The 18,052-nt window shown below is 40.3% G+C and overlaps 1 protein-coding gene across 3 annotated transcripts in view; it reads left to right on the forward strand.

The window, feature by feature from the left end:
* LOC123975756 (dedicator of cytokinesis protein 3-like) overlaps positions 1-18,052 on the forward strand; it is a 37,215-nt gene that overhangs the window by 14,183 nt on the left and 4,980 nt on the right. For 2 of the 3 annotated variants that reach the window (XM_046057489.1, XM_046057490.1), the window contains exons 12-44: positions 623-794; positions 887-984; positions 1,469-1,552; positions 1,663-1,763; positions 1,883-1,964; positions 2,415-2,585; positions 3,295-3,487; positions 3,627-3,754; positions 3,973-4,119; positions 4,243-4,341; positions 4,450-4,544; positions 4,740-4,815; positions 4,965-5,065; positions 5,162-5,220; positions 5,341-5,489; positions 5,602-5,687; positions 5,799-5,825; positions 5,932-6,027; positions 6,118-6,178; positions 6,288-6,381; positions 9,063-9,211; positions 11,495-11,581; positions 11,811-11,915; positions 13,287-13,428; positions 13,941-14,107; positions 15,352-15,438; positions 15,643-15,822; positions 15,923-16,006; positions 16,114-16,230; positions 16,383-16,525; positions 17,128-17,263; positions 17,562-17,643; positions 17,937-18,052. In XM_046057489.1, coding sequence (XP_045913445.1) covers positions 623-794; positions 887-984; positions 1,469-1,552; positions 1,663-1,763; positions 1,883-1,964; positions 2,415-2,585; positions 3,295-3,487; positions 3,627-3,754; positions 3,973-4,119; positions 4,243-4,341; positions 4,450-4,544; positions 4,740-4,815; positions 4,965-5,065; positions 5,162-5,220; positions 5,341-5,489; positions 5,602-5,687; positions 5,799-5,825; positions 5,932-6,027; positions 6,118-6,178; positions 6,288-6,381; positions 9,063-9,211; positions 11,495-11,581; positions 11,811-11,915; positions 13,287-13,428; positions 13,941-14,107; positions 15,352-15,438; positions 15,643-15,822; positions 15,923-16,006; positions 16,114-16,230; positions 16,383-16,525; positions 17,128-17,263; positions 17,562-17,643; positions 17,937-18,052 — 3,714 coding nt within the window. The remainder of the gene's footprint in view (positions 1-622; positions 795-886; positions 985-1,468; positions 1,553-1,662; positions 1,764-1,882; positions 1,965-2,414; positions 2,586-3,294; positions 3,488-3,626; positions 3,755-3,972; positions 4,120-4,242; positions 4,342-4,449; positions 4,545-4,739; positions 4,816-4,964; positions 5,066-5,161; positions 5,221-5,340; positions 5,490-5,601; positions 5,688-5,798; positions 5,826-5,931; positions 6,028-6,117; positions 6,179-6,287; positions 6,382-9,062; positions 9,212-11,494; positions 11,582-11,810; positions 11,916-13,286; positions 13,429-13,940; positions 14,108-15,351; positions 15,439-15,642; positions 15,823-15,922; positions 16,007-16,113; positions 16,231-16,382; positions 16,526-17,127; positions 17,264-17,561; positions 17,644-17,936) is intronic. The other variant, XM_046057488.1, reaches the window with a different exon arrangement.

Here is an 18,052-nt window from a genome sequence, read left to right on the forward strand (position 1 = left end):
CAGCTCCCAGCTCCCAGCTGCCCTTGCAACTTAATACTACTTGCTACTTCTAGATATGATGGAAATGATAATGTAATGTATTTCAAGTCCGGTTATTTAACCAACATCAGTATATCAATCTTAGAAACCTCCCCATGACCTCAAACTCTATTTTATATAAGGTACTGTATCCCTTTCAGCCATGCTAACATTTTTAGCATGCTAGCAATATGTATTCTGATTGATGTAAGTTGTTAGCATGCATAAGTAAAGCACCATCAGAATAACATTTTGGTGTAGTAGCTCAAAAAATGTTGCAGTAGCATACAATAAAAGTATGCTATGAAGCTAAAGTAATATACATATTGTGCAAAAATGCTGAAGAGGTAGGTCAACGTCTTCCACTGGTCTGCGAAAGCACAGGAACATCCTGCGATTGGTTGCCCCCTATTGTGCTGCTATATAGAGAGGAGCCAATCAAATCACCAATATGAGCGCACCCTGCTGCAATTTTAATCAGACCAGTTATTGACTAAGACCTCACCTGTCCATAATGATGATGATGGTGCAGTGCCATTGTTCCATTTCTTATCTCCAAGCTATCTCCAAATCTTCTCTTTCCCCTCTGGTTTCCATCCTCTAGTGTGATGAAAATGCCACCTTCAGTAACCAGGGCTTGTACCTGAGTCTGCCATGCTGTAAAGAAGACTTCAACAGCTGCCCCAACCTGCCGGCTAACCTGCCCTTCCAGAGAAGCCCCAAAGAAACCTTCTGGGTCTCCACGATACTCTGCTCCACCAAACTCACACAAAATGGTAATCTAGCACCTTACATGGTAGTCTTTCTAAATTTTCTAAATTTTTATTTTCTATACTTTCTATTTACTTTGATTTTATTATGTTTTCAGTGGACCTGCTGGCTCTTCTGAACTGGAAGGCCCATCCAGACAGGGTGTTGGACATCCTCGGTCGCTTACGTCAGATTAGCGGAGAGGAGATTGTTAAGGTCACTGTCATCACATTATTTATCAATTGATGGAAAGGATGGAAAGGAAATGTACCTTCCTTGACTACACACTACACAAAATATTTAGCTTCAACAGCAATGAAAATTAGACAGTTTGTGTGACTTTATTGATTATTGGTGATATTATGATTATTACTTTATATTGATTGATCAGATTAGGCATCAAGCTTTTACTCTAACTTCTCGAACTTCTAGCTCTAAACTGTTTACATGATTTTATTTTCACAATGCATGTTGACTTTTCTGAGTGTTCACAAAATACTGAAGTAAAGTATCATTTACTGTGAAAAAACATATAAATTACAGTATATAGTTTTGAAGTCACTTTATCATCTCCAAATTTAAAAAATGTATCATTGCCATCTTTTTGGATGAACGGGCTATCCTTTGTTTCTATTTTAGTTACCAGCAAGGCCTTTAATGTGATGGTTGTGCTGAGTGTTGTTCCTTTTTCTCCTCACAGTTCTTGCGAGATGTCCTGGATACGCTCTTTTGTCTTTTAGATGACAACACTGATAAATACGGGCCGCTGGTTTTCCAGTCACTGGTAGGAAAATTAAAGGAGGACAACTATATCTAGGATTTATTTTGCTTGTAAGCAGAGGCATAAAATGTGTATACATATATATATGTGTGTGTGTGTGTGTGTGTGTTTAGGTATTCATTATAAACCTGCTCAGGGACAGCCGTTTCTACCACTTCAGACCTGTCATGGACTCCTACATCCAGAACCACTTTGCTGGAGCTTTGGCATACAAGTACAACAACATTTACTTAATTCTTCAGAGTTCAAAGCTCACATAACAATCGGGATTTTAGATACCTATAGAGTTACACTTGATACTGACTCTCGTTATTTCTAACAATGTGTCTGCAGAGAGCTGATTCGATGTCTGAAGTGGTACATGGACCGCTCGGCAGAGGTCGTCCGACAGGACCACATCCAGGAAGCCATGAGGGTAAAGTATCACTTTCACTTTTCACACATTTCCTTGTGGTCTTTCTTGGCTCCTTTTACTAGGATTAATTAGTAAGACATGAGGAATTAATCAAACAGAAGGGCTGATAAGGAGTAATATGACTCAATATATAAAGCCTCAGTAAGCGAGTTCCCTGCTGAGGGAAAAGAAGTTATCACAAATCTCTACAGATATATTGACGTGTGCAGAGTGATACATTTCCGCATGGTCTTTAAATTTCCTTTTCCAATGACATCATTTAAAGAGATGTTATGAGACCTGAACATGGGAACATTTCTTTTATGTATTGATTTTCTCTGGATGATCAACCACAAACCCAGTCAGTGCTCTGTGCTTATTCATCACTGGGGAATTGATAGTGTACGAAATGACGCGCACCTTGTCTGACTGTATGTCTCCACGTCTGCATCCTGCCAACACTCCCCTCAGGCTCTAGAGTACCTTTTCAAGTTCATTGTCCAGTCTCGCATCCTGTACTCGAGAGCCACCTGTGGGATGGAGGAGGAGCAGTTCAGAGCGAGCATCCAAGAGCTCTTCCAATCGATCCGCTTCGTCCTGAGTCTGGACAGCCGCAGCTCAGAGAACCTGGTGTTCACCCAGGTCAGATAGTTCACACCTCATGTCATTTTCACTGTCTACTGCTCTGAAGATGTACAGAATGTCACCTGCATGACAGCCTTATTTTATCTATCGTTATAAATGTTTTTATTTTCTCTTTTTATTCATCCTCTTTGTTAGCACTCATGATTCATTGATTACTTTTTGTTTGTTAACTTGTTTCTCATTTTATTCTTTTCACTCATTTAAATTTTCATTGTGTGCATTCTGTCGACTGAACCCTCACCCCCCACTGTTGCCCCATCCTTGTCTCACTCTTGGAAAGTTTAGGGGTGTGATCAGCTGCATGCCTTTCTGTGGTCATGCTCTGGGGCTGTCGTCCATCTCAGTAAGTCACAGCGCCCCCCTGTGTTGGTTCCACAATGCAGCAGAGGCTGTTTGGCCACCAGCTTGCTCAAACAGAATGATGTATTCTTAAGTAATGGATGCAGTCAGTGGTCTAGATTTGGCTACTGCACTTATTATTTGAGACTGAACAGGGAGAAACTGTGGCTGTGGAAAGAGATAAATTGTGGTCCTACATTAAAACATTGTTGTATCTTTTAGAAGATAATATAGCAGACTTAATTTGGGGATATTTTTTGTCAGTGTCACAGATGTTTTTATACATGTCAGCGTAGCCTCTTTGAAACATGTTATTCCGTATACACACTATAAATTCCTTCACCCTGTCCTTTGTTTCTCTCCCCAGGCAGCACTGTTGAACAGTTTCCCTGATATTTTTGATGAGCTGCTGCAGATGTTCACTGTTCAGGAGGTAGCCGAATATGTCAGGGGCACCCTAGGGAGTATGCCCAGCACAGTGGACATCGGCCAGTCTATGGATGTAGTCAAACTGCAGTCCATTGCTCGTACTGTTGAGAGCCGCCTCTTCTTCTTCCCTGGTAAGATGAACATAAAGGTTTATGCAAAGTGTTTTCCTTTTTCAGAAGATAACAAAACAACCACACATGTAAGCCCCATGTGCATACAGCTGTTTTCAGTTTCGTCTTCACTTCTTTCTTTTTCTTTCTCTTCCCTCAGAGTCTCGTAGTATTCTGTTGCCAGTGGTTCTGCACCACATCCACCTGCATCTACGGCAGCAGAGGGAGCTGCTCATCTGTTCTGGGATCCTAAGCAGCATCTTTTCCATAATTAAGACTAGCTCCATGGTACAGTACTTTGTACATAAAAGATATATATCAGTGAAAATCCCATTTGATTATAAAAAAGTTATTTTGAATTAGTAAATACAATATAAAATGTGCTTTTGAAATATATAGGATTTTGCTAATGCAGCTGTAGCTTGTTAGCCCAAACACCAGGCTCAATACCTATTAAGCAGCAAGTTTACATTTCTGCTTCCTTCTATTTGCTCTCTGTATCTCAGGAGTCTTCTGTCCAGGAGGAAGTGGAGATGATGGTGGAGAGCCTTCTGGATGTGCTGCTGCAGACTCTGCTGTCCATCATGAGCAAGTCTCATTCTGTGGAGACATCCAGAGGACAACGCTGTCCCCAGTGCACTGCTGAGATAACGGTAAGCTTCCGTTCGATGTGCCTCTTCTTTGACGTTTAGTAAGAACAAACGTTTGTGAATATTTTGAGTTGATTAACCTTTTTAGATATGTGTGGCCCATATCTGTCATTCTCTTTTGTGCAGGGGGAGTATGTTTCCTGTCTTCTCTCTCTGCTCCGACAGATGACAGAGATCCACTTTCACCATCTACTCAACAATTTCCATAGCAAGGAGGAGCTGAAGGTGAGAAGCTCTCTGAGTCACAGAGCTGAGCATGATTACAGCATTTTGCTGCGGCCTGCTTACTGCATACCTTGACTGCATACCCTTTCTTAATATATTCCTTGGCAGGAGTTTCTGTTGAAGATCTTCTGTGTGTTCCGCAATCTGATGAAACTGACTATCTTCCCCCGAGACTGGAGTGTCATGAGGCTTCTAACTAGTCAGTGAGTCTGTTTTTCCATTTCTGTCATGCAGTCTTTGTCCTAGAGATGGTAAGGGAATACAGCCAACCATTAGATCAGACTCTCGTCAGATAATCCTGCTCTGAAGGTGACGCTTGTGTTGCAAAATACTTTCTAATCTATTTCTGGCTGCTTCCTCGTTTTGTAATCTGACATTGCAATGTTTGCTTTCTGCAGCATCATTGTAGTGACAACACAGTTCCTGTCTCCGGCACTGCACAAGAACTTCTCAGAGGGAGATTTTGATTTCAAGGTGTGTGTCTGAATAGCGAGGGCTAGCATTTAGGAAACCCAGTCCACCGCGAAGCCACTATATATTTGATGCTTTTCCATAAAAACTAGTGTTAATGAGTCAGCAGCATTTATTTACTTTTGTGTGTTTGTCTGTGGTGTGTGTGTTAGGTGTGGAACTCCTTTTTCAGCCTCACTGTCCTCTACATCAACCAGCCCAGCCTGCAGCTGGAAGCGCTTGGCCTTGCAAAGAGAAAGAAAGTCCTTGATAAGTAAGAAACTACCATATATTCATTGCGTGCATTCTTTCCTACACAGGTTAATGATTTATCCAACTATCTATACGTCACTCTCTCTTTTCTTTGTAGGTATGGAGATATGAGAGTGATGATGGCTTATGAGCTCTTCAGCATGTGGCAAAAATTAGGTGCGTCAGACCACCCCACTCCACACCATCCTTCCCACACACACAGTGAAGCATGCATTTTCATTTTTAAAACATTAACAAGAACAATGGCTCCTGTCTGTGTGAATGTGTGTAATCCAGGTGACAACAAGCCCCACTTCATCCCAGGAATGATGGGTCCCTTTCTTGGCGTCACGCTGGTGCCTCAGACCGAGGTTCGAAATATTATGATCCCGATTTTCCATGACATGATGGATTGGGAGCAGAGGAAAAATGGCAACTTCAAACAGGTCATTGTGACATTATTATGTAATGAGCTACAGATTGTGTGCCATGGAAAAAGTGACAGCTTTTTGTCACATAACATACCCACATCTTTTCACTGAATGTGTGTGTGTGTAGGTGGAAGCTGAGCTGATGGATAAGCTGGACAGCATGGTGTCGGATGGGAAAGGCGATGATAATCACAGAGAGCTCTTCAGCCTTTTGTAAGCATCAGACCTGTGTTTACTGAGCCTGTGAAATGACACTCAACATACTGCTCTCGTAGTATTTCCCTCTAACGTACTTCTCTGTGTTGTTTGCCTGTCATACCCCAGGACGCAGCTGTTTGGTCCTTATCCAAGGTGAGCTGTATTGCCCTCAGAGCTAGGACTAAGAGACATTCATATCTGTTCACTTCCTGTGCTTGTCACCTTCGGTAACAACATCTTACTGTGTTTTCTGCTGCAGCCTGCTGGAGAAGATAGAGCAGGAGACCTGGAGAGAGACAGGCATCTCATTCGTCACTTCGGTTACAAGACTTGTTGAACGATTACTAGATTACAGGTATGCTGAGATAAAGCTGCACATAATAGCACGGATGGTTCATGTCATGAAATTGCAAAGCTACAAGAACAAAACGTTTTTTATGTTAAGGGACTGCATGAAAGGAGATGAGATGGAGAACAAAAAAATCGGTGGTTCCGTCAACCTTATGGTGAGACATTCATGACAGTGTCTATAGTCTTTAGACGCACATTTACAAAGATTTCCCCACATGGAATAAGATTTTAATCATTTGTTGTTTTTTTTAAATTCAACCCTAGAACTTCTACAAATCAGAGGTCAACAAGGAGGACATGTACATCCGTTATATCCACAAGCTGTGTGACCTACATCTCCAAGCAGAGGACTTCACAGGTAACAGAGATGCCGGATGCTGTGACGGTGCATAGTACATGGCAGAGCTTTGTTCCTGGTAAACTGAACACAGGTTTTGTAGCTTTGCAAAGCCAGTTTATAGCAAAATGTTGGGCTGGCACTGAGAAGCAACAGGTTTTTTTGCCTCGCATTTCCCTGCTGCTTTCCATGTGCTGTCTCCTTCCTTTCATTGGATTTTACCAATAGCGGTACCTGGAGAAGAAGTACAATAGACACAATAGGGAAAGGCTTTTGGCTGCAGGAAATAAAACATGATATTTATTTTGGTTAAAGGTCCTGCATAGCCATAGCCCACCCACACAGGCATTTTAATTTATTTTAGTTGATTAGACGTCTTCTCAAGGTGTGGTCAAACTGTATTCCACTTCCCACTAATCACTACGAAGAAAGGGGTGAGACTGGGCATCTGGTCTTGAATTGACCTGCTTCTTTTGCTTCATGTTGAGTCTGTTTGCAAAATCACAATCCTCTCCAGCCTGTTTGAGGGAGGGGGTGGGATTGAATTCTGATTAAGGATTGCTTATATCCTTGTTTTATAATTGCATGGCAGAATAATACAAATAGCAGCGATGGGGGAATGCTGCTTGGCAGTAGTGAGTGCAATGACAGTGAGAAAGATAAAAGATGATAAGCTGTATAATTTACAACTTTGTGGACTACTGCTCGACCCACGCTATTTTCCACTCCACGCAGGTACATTTCACCCGGTGAAATCCGGTTTGACTGCACCTTCAGGATTGTGTGGGCATGTACAGACTGTGGTGGATCCTCACTCTCCAGTTCATTTTGTTGCTCCTGCTAGGCCGTCAGAGATATTAGCACATGGAGCCCAGTGACGTCCCATATTTATCAGCATAGCTCCAGCAGCCTTCAACCTCAGTAGTGGTCCAATTAGTTAGAATAACTGAAAACATTTGTGAGAGTGCAGGGCCTTTAAAGGTCGTAGTTTTTTTTTAGCAAACAGTCTTCAGTAAATAATCAAATAAGGACAGTAAATCTGCCCTCAGCAATCAAAAGAGAGAGTCAGGGGACATTGTCTTATGAAAACTGGTGAAACTCCAACACAGCTGGACTAGATTCCCTTTTCAGCCATACATAAGGAAGATAAAAAACAAGAAAATAGTAGGATGTAGAGATAAATACATGCTAGTAGTTTAACATGAAGACAACAGACTATTGCTTCACAGTCTCTACTGGGTCTGAACAACAGACTTTTTTGTTTCTTGTGATTCTGGGATTTATATCACATTTGTCCATTATATATTAGAAAAGGGCTAAATTAGTTTTTGGGAGGGGGGTCACAGTACATTTTTATCAGCTCTTGTAATGCCACTCTCAATCATGTAAACAGGAAATCAGGGGAAGTTGTCAATTTATGTAACCATGTAAATGGCTTAAGTGTTCTTGCTTTACTCACATTATTGGCAGTGGAGGCTTTATTGTGTGCATGTAGATCTAGCCAAATATGACTAATTAAATGCAACCTTATTCATCACTTACGTAAAACAAACAACAGGCAGCTGGCAAGATAATTGAAACACATTTTAGTGTTCTGCAGAGTTGGCTGTGATTGCACATGTTTTTGGTGTGTGAATCATTGTCTGCCCCCCCCCCCCCCCCCCCCAAAAAAAAAAAAAAAAACTTATCTTCAAAGATGTGGATTCAACTAAACTGGCATCATTTGTCTTTAGTATTACACCGTGGATTTAAGGGATTCATGTTGTTCTTCTGTTTATTTCAGGGCTGGAGGTAATGATTCTAATAATGATTATTCGATTCGTCTATAAAACATGAGAAAATGGTAAAATATGCCCAAGGTGCTGTCATCAAATTGCCTATTTTGTCTGAGTAAAACTCAAAAACCCAAAGATTATTAAGACAAAGAAAAGAAAGACATCCTCACAAGTGAGAAGCTTCACAAATGTTTTCAGCTATAGTTTATTCAAATTGTGACAATACATCTCAACAAAACAAATTATTTCTGAACTATTTCAACATGACAGGAGACTGTATAATTGTGTTTTTATATGCCATTTCTCATTAAGACTTACTTACCACAATAAAGTCCTTTATCCTTAAAGTCCAATATCCTTACGGCTGAGTGAATAAACTAATGTCATTCAAACACCAGTTTCTATTTAGTCTATTTATTTATTTTCACTTCTCTCATATTTCCCATATTCACATTAAGCACCTTGAATGTAACAGTAATATGAAATAGAGTAAAGAATAACAAATGTAAATTAGAAACTGTTTAGAAATGTAAAATAATACATTTTCCCTCCAACACCTTATTGTCCAAATATGGGTTTGAGAATTTTACACTGTGTTTTTAGAATTATGATTTCCGTATGAAGATTGCGCCAAAGCAAAGATAAACCATAATAGGAACTCAGAGCAGCTGACCAGCTGGCCACCAATATACCAAAACATATTCTCCATGATTTGGGCAACTTGTGCTCTGTGCCACTGACTGCGCTTTGTGTCACACGCCATCTGTTCACAAAAGACTGGACCCAAAATGTCTGGAAGATGTAAGTTCATCACTGCAGCCAGGCTGTGCAAACTGTTTAACATCTGTAGCTTTAGTAGATAGCAGATAATTACGATGAGACACTTTTATTCTGATGACCTTTGACCTGTATCCCCCTCAACAACAGAGGCAGCGTTCACCCTGCTGCTGTACTGGGAGCTGCTGCAGTGGGAGGACCGGCCCCTGAGGGATTTCCTCCACTACCCCTGTCAGAGCGAGTGGCAACGCAAGGAGAACCTGAGTCGTAAAATCCTCCACTACTTCAACAAGGGCAAGGCAAGTGAATTTTTATAGCTTTAACCTCTCGCTCCTGATTTGACTGCGTTCACGCCAGTATTTCAGGGTAATGTTAAAAGCCTACCGTTTCTGACCCACACCGGCCTTTGGCTGTGTTGCAGTTGAAGCTTACACAGTAAACAGGACAACGGAGGCAAGGCCGAATTAACTTTATAGTGATGGAACTGTATCAGTAGGTCTATGCTGGACAAGTCACATCAGAAACAAAATCAACTTCGATAAATGAAAGTCACATTAAGTTTCGTTTTTACAGTGTTCAAGTGGCTGTTTGTTCTCATCTGCAGTGCAGCTGTTCCCAAACAACCCTCATTAACATCGTGGGTGAGACAGAATAGTGTAGTCTTTCTTGTAATCTTAAAGTTTTTACCGGGTTTTACATCTTTTGCCAGCCCCCAGTGATTTTTATGGCTTTGTTATAATGTTTGTTATGTATTTAAAGTAATAAATGCAACAATCTAGGCACCAAGAGTGTTATATTATTCACGTTTATTGTTTGACCATTATTACTGATGGGCTATACATTAATGTGCACGCAGCACTGTGCTTGTGGAGCTTGTGGAGATGGAGCTCCTTTGAACTTCTTTATATACTGATGGCTAGTTAGATATTTAAACAGTGTATCATATTTTACAAGCTGTACAATCTATACTATATTGTATGTTTATGTCAGTGTTCAGCTTTAGTACAGAAAATTCTTCATGAAATAGGATATATGCCAAAAAAATGACAATTAGATTATTTTGTTATCCACAATTCTGGTCATGCTCTCAACACTGTAAAAAGGATGTTGCTTCAGTGACAAAAGCTGTGGTAACTAAGTAAAGCTATCTAACTTAAATAACTAAGTACATTTACTAAAGTGATATATTTAGGTGCAAAAATTAGGGTACTTATTTGAGTATTTCCATTTACGTTACTCCATATGTTTTACTTCACTATATATATGATTTTACACTTTCAAATGATATACATACAAACATGTAGCTGTTGCCCACATCACAGTTATACTCAGTGAGGGTTAGATGTTTGCTCAAATGTGATTTGCTTCCCTCGAATCAGTCCTCACTGGCTGGTATTCGTCCACCAAATTAAATTAGTTGACTGATCTCTGTGCTTCGGAGAGGACAATGCCCTCTGGACTCTGGGAGCAGCTGAGAAGGAAATAAAAGTGGCCTCCTTCATTAACTCTGTGTCATCTCTAGTTTTTATTGCTGTTCGTGTACAAAAAAAAGAGTAGCCTCTCTGTACCTGTGGAATCCCCCGCTGCTACGGATGTTAAAATTATAATAAAGGACAAATAGAAATTTATATGTGCTTAAAGTGCAACTTGCAGGTCAGCGACCCCAGTGAATTAATGGTGTTAATTATGTAGAAGCTGGACCTGACTAATTTAGGATTCTTGTTTCCTTTTCTTTTTTTCCTAATTATCATATTTTAGTTTGTTTCTTTCTTTATCATTCTTCTTCTTGTGTTTATATTAAGTTACCTTAAATACCTTACACAGTGTATGGCAATTATTTTTCATGGCATCACCTTGCCATTGTTGTTTGTTAATGTGATGACTTAATAAAGTTTTATGAATGCCAGTTTTAATAATGATTACAAAGTGCTGTACATAGGGAAAACAACATTAAAACCCATCAGCACCTCAACTGAATACAACCTGCCTGTATGTCATGTAAAACATAAAATCATACATTAGCTTTTTTATTCATCATCTCTTCGAAACATAAATTCAGTAAGAAATTCTACCAGCCACCACAAGTTGATTTTTGTGTTGTTGGTAGAGGCTGGTCATTAATGTAGAATTTATAGTAAACACGCATGCATGTTGATATACATACAACTTCTTGGAAAGAAAAAAATAATAGAAAATAGAAAGTCTTAAGATTGGCCTCTTTGCAGTGATCACACACATTTTGAAGCTATATTGAATCCCAAATATGATATTTCTGCTTCTAGCGCTGACCTTTGGAATATAAATATAGCTCCGTAGGCAAATGAGACTCTTAGACTCTTATTTTTTCCCCCTACTTTGAAATGTTGATGCCTCTTAAGGCTCAGATATTTTTTCTCATGTTTAGGATGCTGCTGTATAAATCTGTAAGCTGTTTCAGTAATTCTTCCTCTATTAAATGTGTATATGTAACGACTTTATATGTTTTGTATGCTGTCTCCATCTAGAATGCCTTATGAAGGATAAATTAAGCTTTAATGATTTCGTCCATTCTCTCTGTATCTCTATTATATATGACTTTGCAGTGCTGGGAATATGGAATCTCTCTCTGCCGGGAGCTGGCTTTTCAGTACGAGACTTTATACGATTATCAGAGCCTCAGCTGGATACGGGTAAGTAAAGTCTTGCGTGCTTTCTGTTTCTGCTGTTATTATCACAACAGCGCCCTTTTTCATTGTCCTCCTCTCATGCGATGTAAAGTGCATATGGCGTCAAACACAGTGCCGTAATTACCTGTGCACACCCACATTCATAAGGAAATGCAGAGGATTCAGTAATGTGTGTGATTAAATCATTAATCACCATGACTCATGACACATGATGTTTATCATTCTGTGACAGAAAATGGAGGCAGCGTACTATGACAACATCATTGAACAGCAGAGAATTGAACCAGAGTTCTTCCGAATGGGCTTCTACGGCAGGAAGTTTCCTTTCTTCCTCAGGGTAAGACTTATTAAATCTGTCCTGACACACTTATGATTCAGCTGATGCAGGCAGTTACACTGCTCCTTCATGCTTCAGCAGGAGAAAATGTCAGCTGCGGTAGCTTGTGCAAGACAGAAAGCCGGGATGTAAAGTTGATGTTGTGATGTCTGTGAAATAAAGACTACATGAGTGACTGTAAATCTAGCCATTCCTCGCAGCCTTGTGCAATTCTGTTACCTGTATGTTATATACTGTGTAGTATGTTGAAACAGTTTAGCACAGTGGGGCCTCTAGTTTGTAAGTGGTATAGTGGTATGAACTGGCAGAAAAGATCAGCAGCGTAGTGTGTTAAATAAAATGGCAAAAAAGGTGGGGTTAATGAAAAATTAGGTGCTGCGTGGGTTGTCCCTCTACCAGCCATCTCAGCTATTGATGTCATGAATCTCATCAAAGTCTAAATCTCATATCATTTAGCGGCTTATTTAACCAATTTCAGTCTTTGTGTGCCGAAAAATAATAATCCTGAATGGGAAATGTTTTATTGATTATGCTTAACATATTTAATCAAAGTTGCTATACTTTATGTTTTTATGATAACAATATATTAAATGACAATGGGACAATGTGAAAAGCATTGCTCGTAGTGATAAACCTACATAGAACTGTCAGCTAAATCTGCAATTTCTCTCCAGTTCTCCAGTCCACCACGCTGTTTTGGTTCACTCTCACCCCTCTAATAGCATTGTTTTCAGTGCCAGCAGGCACCTGAACCAGAAAACCTCTAAAATCTCACCGTAGACAGCCTGCTACACACCAAGACAGCACCACGACACAGTTAGCTACTAGCTGGTGAACATAGTGGAGCCATATATTTCCCTCAGGAGTTGGTGGAGACAAAAAACAGCTAAACGAGGGTGACTTACCTAACATTCACCAAGTGGCCAGAAACACAGCTGTGATAATGTTGCTTTATAACTACTGTATGTGTAAATAAGTGTTATAGTGTTATAATAACAGTAATAACTGTTTGCTAACAACCTCACAATATCAGCGTATGTCCATGCTGTGTTCACAACTTGTTTCTGCTTCCACCAAGTGGCCACAAAATCAGTTATTGCAGGTTTAGGGAGCAGGAGACGTGTTATATTATTCAGCAGGACTGCATTGAGAATCCAACAGCATTTTTGCTGTTTTATCCACTAGTATTAAAACATCTAAAGTAATAGAACTAATATTAAAACAGCTACTACTACTTCTTTTTAAAATATATAAAAATACAGAGCACTAGTTCACTTGTTAGTTTCTAATTCACTGGAGACCTCAGAGTCTCATCAGCATTTCACTGTCAGTCTTGAAAGAAATCCTGCTGTTGTCTTCCCCTTTCCACAGAACAAGGAGTTTGTCTGTCGTGGTTATGACTATGAGCGGCTTGAGGACTTCCAGCAAAGGATGCTGGGGGAATTTCCACAAGCCATCGCCATGCAGCATCCCAACCAACCTGACGACACCATCCTGCAGAGTGACGCTCAGTGTATCCTACTCAGCGCACAGGGCTTAAACTAACAATTATTTTTAAATTATAAATGAATGTGTAGTTTATTTTTTCTGTTAAGACTTGGCTGGAAAAAATGTATCTTTGTCTGATCCACAGTCCAAAACTGAAAGATATTCAATTTTTAATGATACAAAAGCAAATCTTAAAATTTGAGAAGGTGGAACCAGTGAATACTTGGTATTTTTGTCTTGAACGTTTAATCAAGTATTAAAATTGTTGACAATAAATTCTCTTTAGATCGATTAACCAACTAATTGGTTAAGCATCTCAGATCACTATATTTCTGTATATATATATTATATACAGTATAAATTCTGTATTCCGTGTGTTAGTGATTGTTGCAGATCAAATAGGAACACTGTTGAGGTTTCCAGAGTCAGACAGTGAGAGCAAACACTCCCTGTAAGCATTTCCATTGTCCTCTTCCTCCTCTGTGAATATGCATGTCAGTCTGTCTGTCTGTCACTTCCTTGACACTTGGCTTCTAGACTTGCAGATCTATGCGGTTACTCCAGTGTCAGACATCTCTGATGTGCCTCAGCTGGAGCGTGTGCCGGAGAGGATCAAAAGCTTCTACCGCATAAACAATGTCAGCCGCTTCCACTATGACAGGCCTTTCCACAAGGGGCCCAAAGACCGCGAGAATGAGTTCAGGGTACGGTGAGCCAGCAGTGCCCATCTCAGTCCATATCTGCCCCACAGTTGTGTTTTTCACAAAAATACTGAATTTAGATGTAACAATAGTTAAAAACAGTAAATTAATCTGTGCAAACTCCAGTTAGATTTATGCAGTGATTTTTTTTTCTAGATACAACAGATCTATCAGGTGAGTCAAGTCAAGTCAATTGTATTTATATAGCTTAATATCACAAGTCACAAATCTGCCTCAAGGGGCTTTACGGTCCGTACAGCATACAACACCCTCTTTCCTTAGAACCTCTGTTTGAATGACGAAAAACTCAACAGAATGGACCAACATAAAAGTAAAGTATTGACAATCAGAATGACAAAATTGATGGCTAGATTGTAAACATAGATGAAGAATAGGAATCGAGGAGAACATCAATCAGCTTCAGGTATCGCCTAATACGTCCTCCTCTCCACCATGGAAGCTAGAAAGAGAGTAGACTGATTTATTTAATGTGCTGATCAAAAGAGAAGATAGGACCAAATGTTACAACAAGACTCGTGCCTTTCACCGCAGATTTATGGGATCCATTTTTTAGTCATCTCACAGTGACACCTGGTTTTGTTGAAAACTTAAAATTGTTATTGTGATATTAGCTATTCGCCCGTAAATGACTTTCTTGTGTAGCAGCCTTTGAAATTGTAACTCACAGTAGTCCCTGCCTGAACTGCAGGTGCATTAGTCATAAACACTGCAAAATGATGTAATGTGGCAAGAGGGAAGGAGTTTCCAAATCATGATGACATAAGCCATAAGACTTTTAAAAATAATGAATATATTTAAAAATGCATTTTAAAAAATGTCCATCATCATTTTCCAGAGCCCCTGAAAATGCCTTCAAATAACATGGCACAATAACTCAAGAACCTTGAGTAATTTTGTTTTTGTCCAGCTAACAGTTGTAGAAGAAGTACATCAGTGATAAAAAACAACATCCTACAAACTGCCGGGCTTTAGAGACTTGGGCCAGACATGATACTGTACTGTACTGTTTTCTCTGACACAGTAACCTAAATTTGAAATCAAACCACACCAGGGCTTTTCTCTTTTACTCTCTGCACTGACCTACATGCTACACCAAAACACTGTTTTGAGATAGCACTTTTCCCTACCTGATTATTTATCTATTATACACAGTTCTCCACTGGACCTTTGTAATGTGGTTGATAGCAGACTGCATAACGTCTGTTCTCTGTTGTTGTGTTTAACAGAGTCTGTGGATTGAGAGAACAACCCTGATCCTCTCCCGTCCTCTCCCCGGGATCTCCCGCTGGGCGGAGGTGGAAAGGAGAGAAGTGGTGAGACGCTCAAACATTCATTCTCTATCATCTTAGACAGAACACACTGCATCCTGAGGGAGGTTTTTCTTAAGTTCTTTTACAACAGATGGGAAGTCACCCTGGTAGCCATGCTTCTTGGGAGTATGAAATGTGTTTATATATACACACACACTTGCTACCCTTTTATCATGGATTAGAGTGAATGTGTAAATGTGTTTCTAGATGGAGGTGAGCCCTCTGGAGAATGCTATTTATGTGGTGGAGAATAAGACCCAGGAGCTGCGGACTCTGATCAGCCAGTACCAACACAGACAGCATCATGGCAACATAAACCCGCTCAGCATGTGTCTAAATGGGGTCATAGATGCTGCTGTGAACGGCGGCATTGCCAGATATCAGGAGGTAGAGAAAAACGAATGCGTAGATTTATTGAATTTGACTTTTGAATTGAATAGATGTTTTGAGAGATCCTCATCTTTTGGCTCATCCTCTTCTTCAACAGGCCTTCTTTGACAAGGACTACATCAGCAGCCACCCAGAGGATACAGAGAGGATCACACATCTGAAGGATTTGATGCAAGAACAGGTTGGACTCACTTTTGTATTTCAACATAAGCAGAACTGCAGGTTAAAAAAAGCGTACATGATAATGGCATAAACATCCCCTTGGTTTCCCCCGATTCCCTGTAACAGGTGCACATTCTCGGAGTGGGGCTGGCTGTTCATGAGAAGCTGGTGCATCCAGAGATGCGTCCCCTGCATAAGAAGCTTGTAGACCAGTTCCACATGATGAGGACAGGTTTACATCATGTGAGTAGTCCCACTTGTGGCCCAGTTTTTCACTTTTCAGTTTGAGTTTGTTTTAATTTTTCTTCTTACTGACAAACAGGCACGTTGCCACTATTTATGTTTGTATGCAAATGTTTTAATGCTTTTGTGAGCAGTGTAAATATTCAGAGCAGTATATGGTTGGGTCCCAGCAGGGAGTGCCCGGCTTGGATCGATTCGGCCCTGCAGGCTGCCAGGGGGTCACATCTCCCAGAGGCATCCTCTCCTCCCACAGCCACATGAGCCCCGAGAGTGTGCGCCTCATACACAGACACAGGTCAGTCAGTCACACACACACAAACATACACAGGCACATCTGGAACCGCAGCCCAAACCTTTACCACCCAAATTGTACTGCAACCCAAAACTGACAATGAAATGTGTGGTGAGGCTTTAAAGTTTAGCCTATTGCGGCATGCATTGGGTGAGAGGTGGCCTTCACACAAGAATTTCTTTTCGGCAAATGGAAAGAGCAGGTCTCAGTTAGAGTTGCAGCCCTACCTGGCCACTCAGGCTCATAAGATGGGTGTATTATACATTAAAACATTGCCTAGAGCAATTTTATTACTTTAACATGTATAAGTATTAGAATCTAAAGTTCTGAACGGTCACTGATTTGAATCCAAAATGCAGTATGAACTAAACTCTTTCCCTTAACCCCAAGTGTAACCACTATAACAGCACAGGATTAGTAAAAATAGCCTTTTTTCCCCAAAATGTTTGAGAGCTGGTACATGAAATTAAGGTGCAGAATCACAGTAACACCTGCGACCCTGTACGCAGGATAAGTGGTTGACGATGGATGGATGGAATCACAGTAACACACACACACACACATATTCGTGAACAGTATCCAACAACATTGTCTCTGTCCTGCAGCCCTCTGAACCTCCAGGGTTCGATCCGTCACTCGTCCTCCTCCCTGTCCTCCCACACATCGAGCGAGGCAGGAAACCTCGTCATAATGACCGATGGCCTGATGGGGGAGCATCCCGAGGAGGCGTTGCACATGCAGGTAAGGCTTGAAATAAAAACACACACTGGCATGAGTGTAGTATTGTGCATTATAAAGCACAAATCATATGAAAACTAGTTGATTCAGGATGTAAAAACATTCCAAAATACTTGCATGAATATTTTTGTGATTATCAACATTGTTACTGTAACAATAACTGCTCTTACTACTGTCTCACTGTACATACACTTTAATCAATTGTTTCCTGTCTGATAAATAAAATATAAAAGACAGATACACCAAATACAGTGTATTACAGAACTTTTTTTAAAGGTTTTTGTTATATTTTGTTTTGTAGCCGAGCCCCTCCTCCTCCAGCCTGAGCTCAATCCGCTCTAACTCTTCCCAGATTATTAACTCTGCTCCCTCCAGTGCAAGAGGTAAGTAACACAGCTGCAGAAAGTCACATCAAAGATGGATACAGAAACTAAAATGACTGTAAACACCTCACAATTTCTATGTCTGTGTATATTATGTCTTTACTGAGGTTTTATTAGTCACAGATGCTTTTTAGAATTTGAAAATATCTTTCGTAGATACCTCATAAATTATGTATAGATGGTAACAAGACATGAAATACCTGCATATGTAGGTCTACAAGACATCTCTGTTACATATAATGAGGTCGCTGCAAGTAGAAATAGTACATTTGCCATGTCCTTTGTCTGTCCAGGCTCTCCGTCCTTGCCTGATAAGGCCAAACACAACCGGGAAGTGATGATACTGTTGCCGTCTCATCGTGAGAGGGTCAACAACTCCATGTATTACAGTATGGCAGAGAATGGACAG

Source organism: Micropterus dolomieu, linkage group LG08 (assembly GCF_021292245.1).
Source record: "Micropterus dolomieu isolate WLL.071019.BEF.003 ecotype Adirondacks linkage group LG08, ASM2129224v1, whole genome shotgun sequence".
In the NCBI taxonomy this organism is placed as follows: Eukaryota; Metazoa; Chordata; class Actinopteri; order Centrarchiformes; family Centrarchidae; genus Micropterus; species Micropterus dolomieu.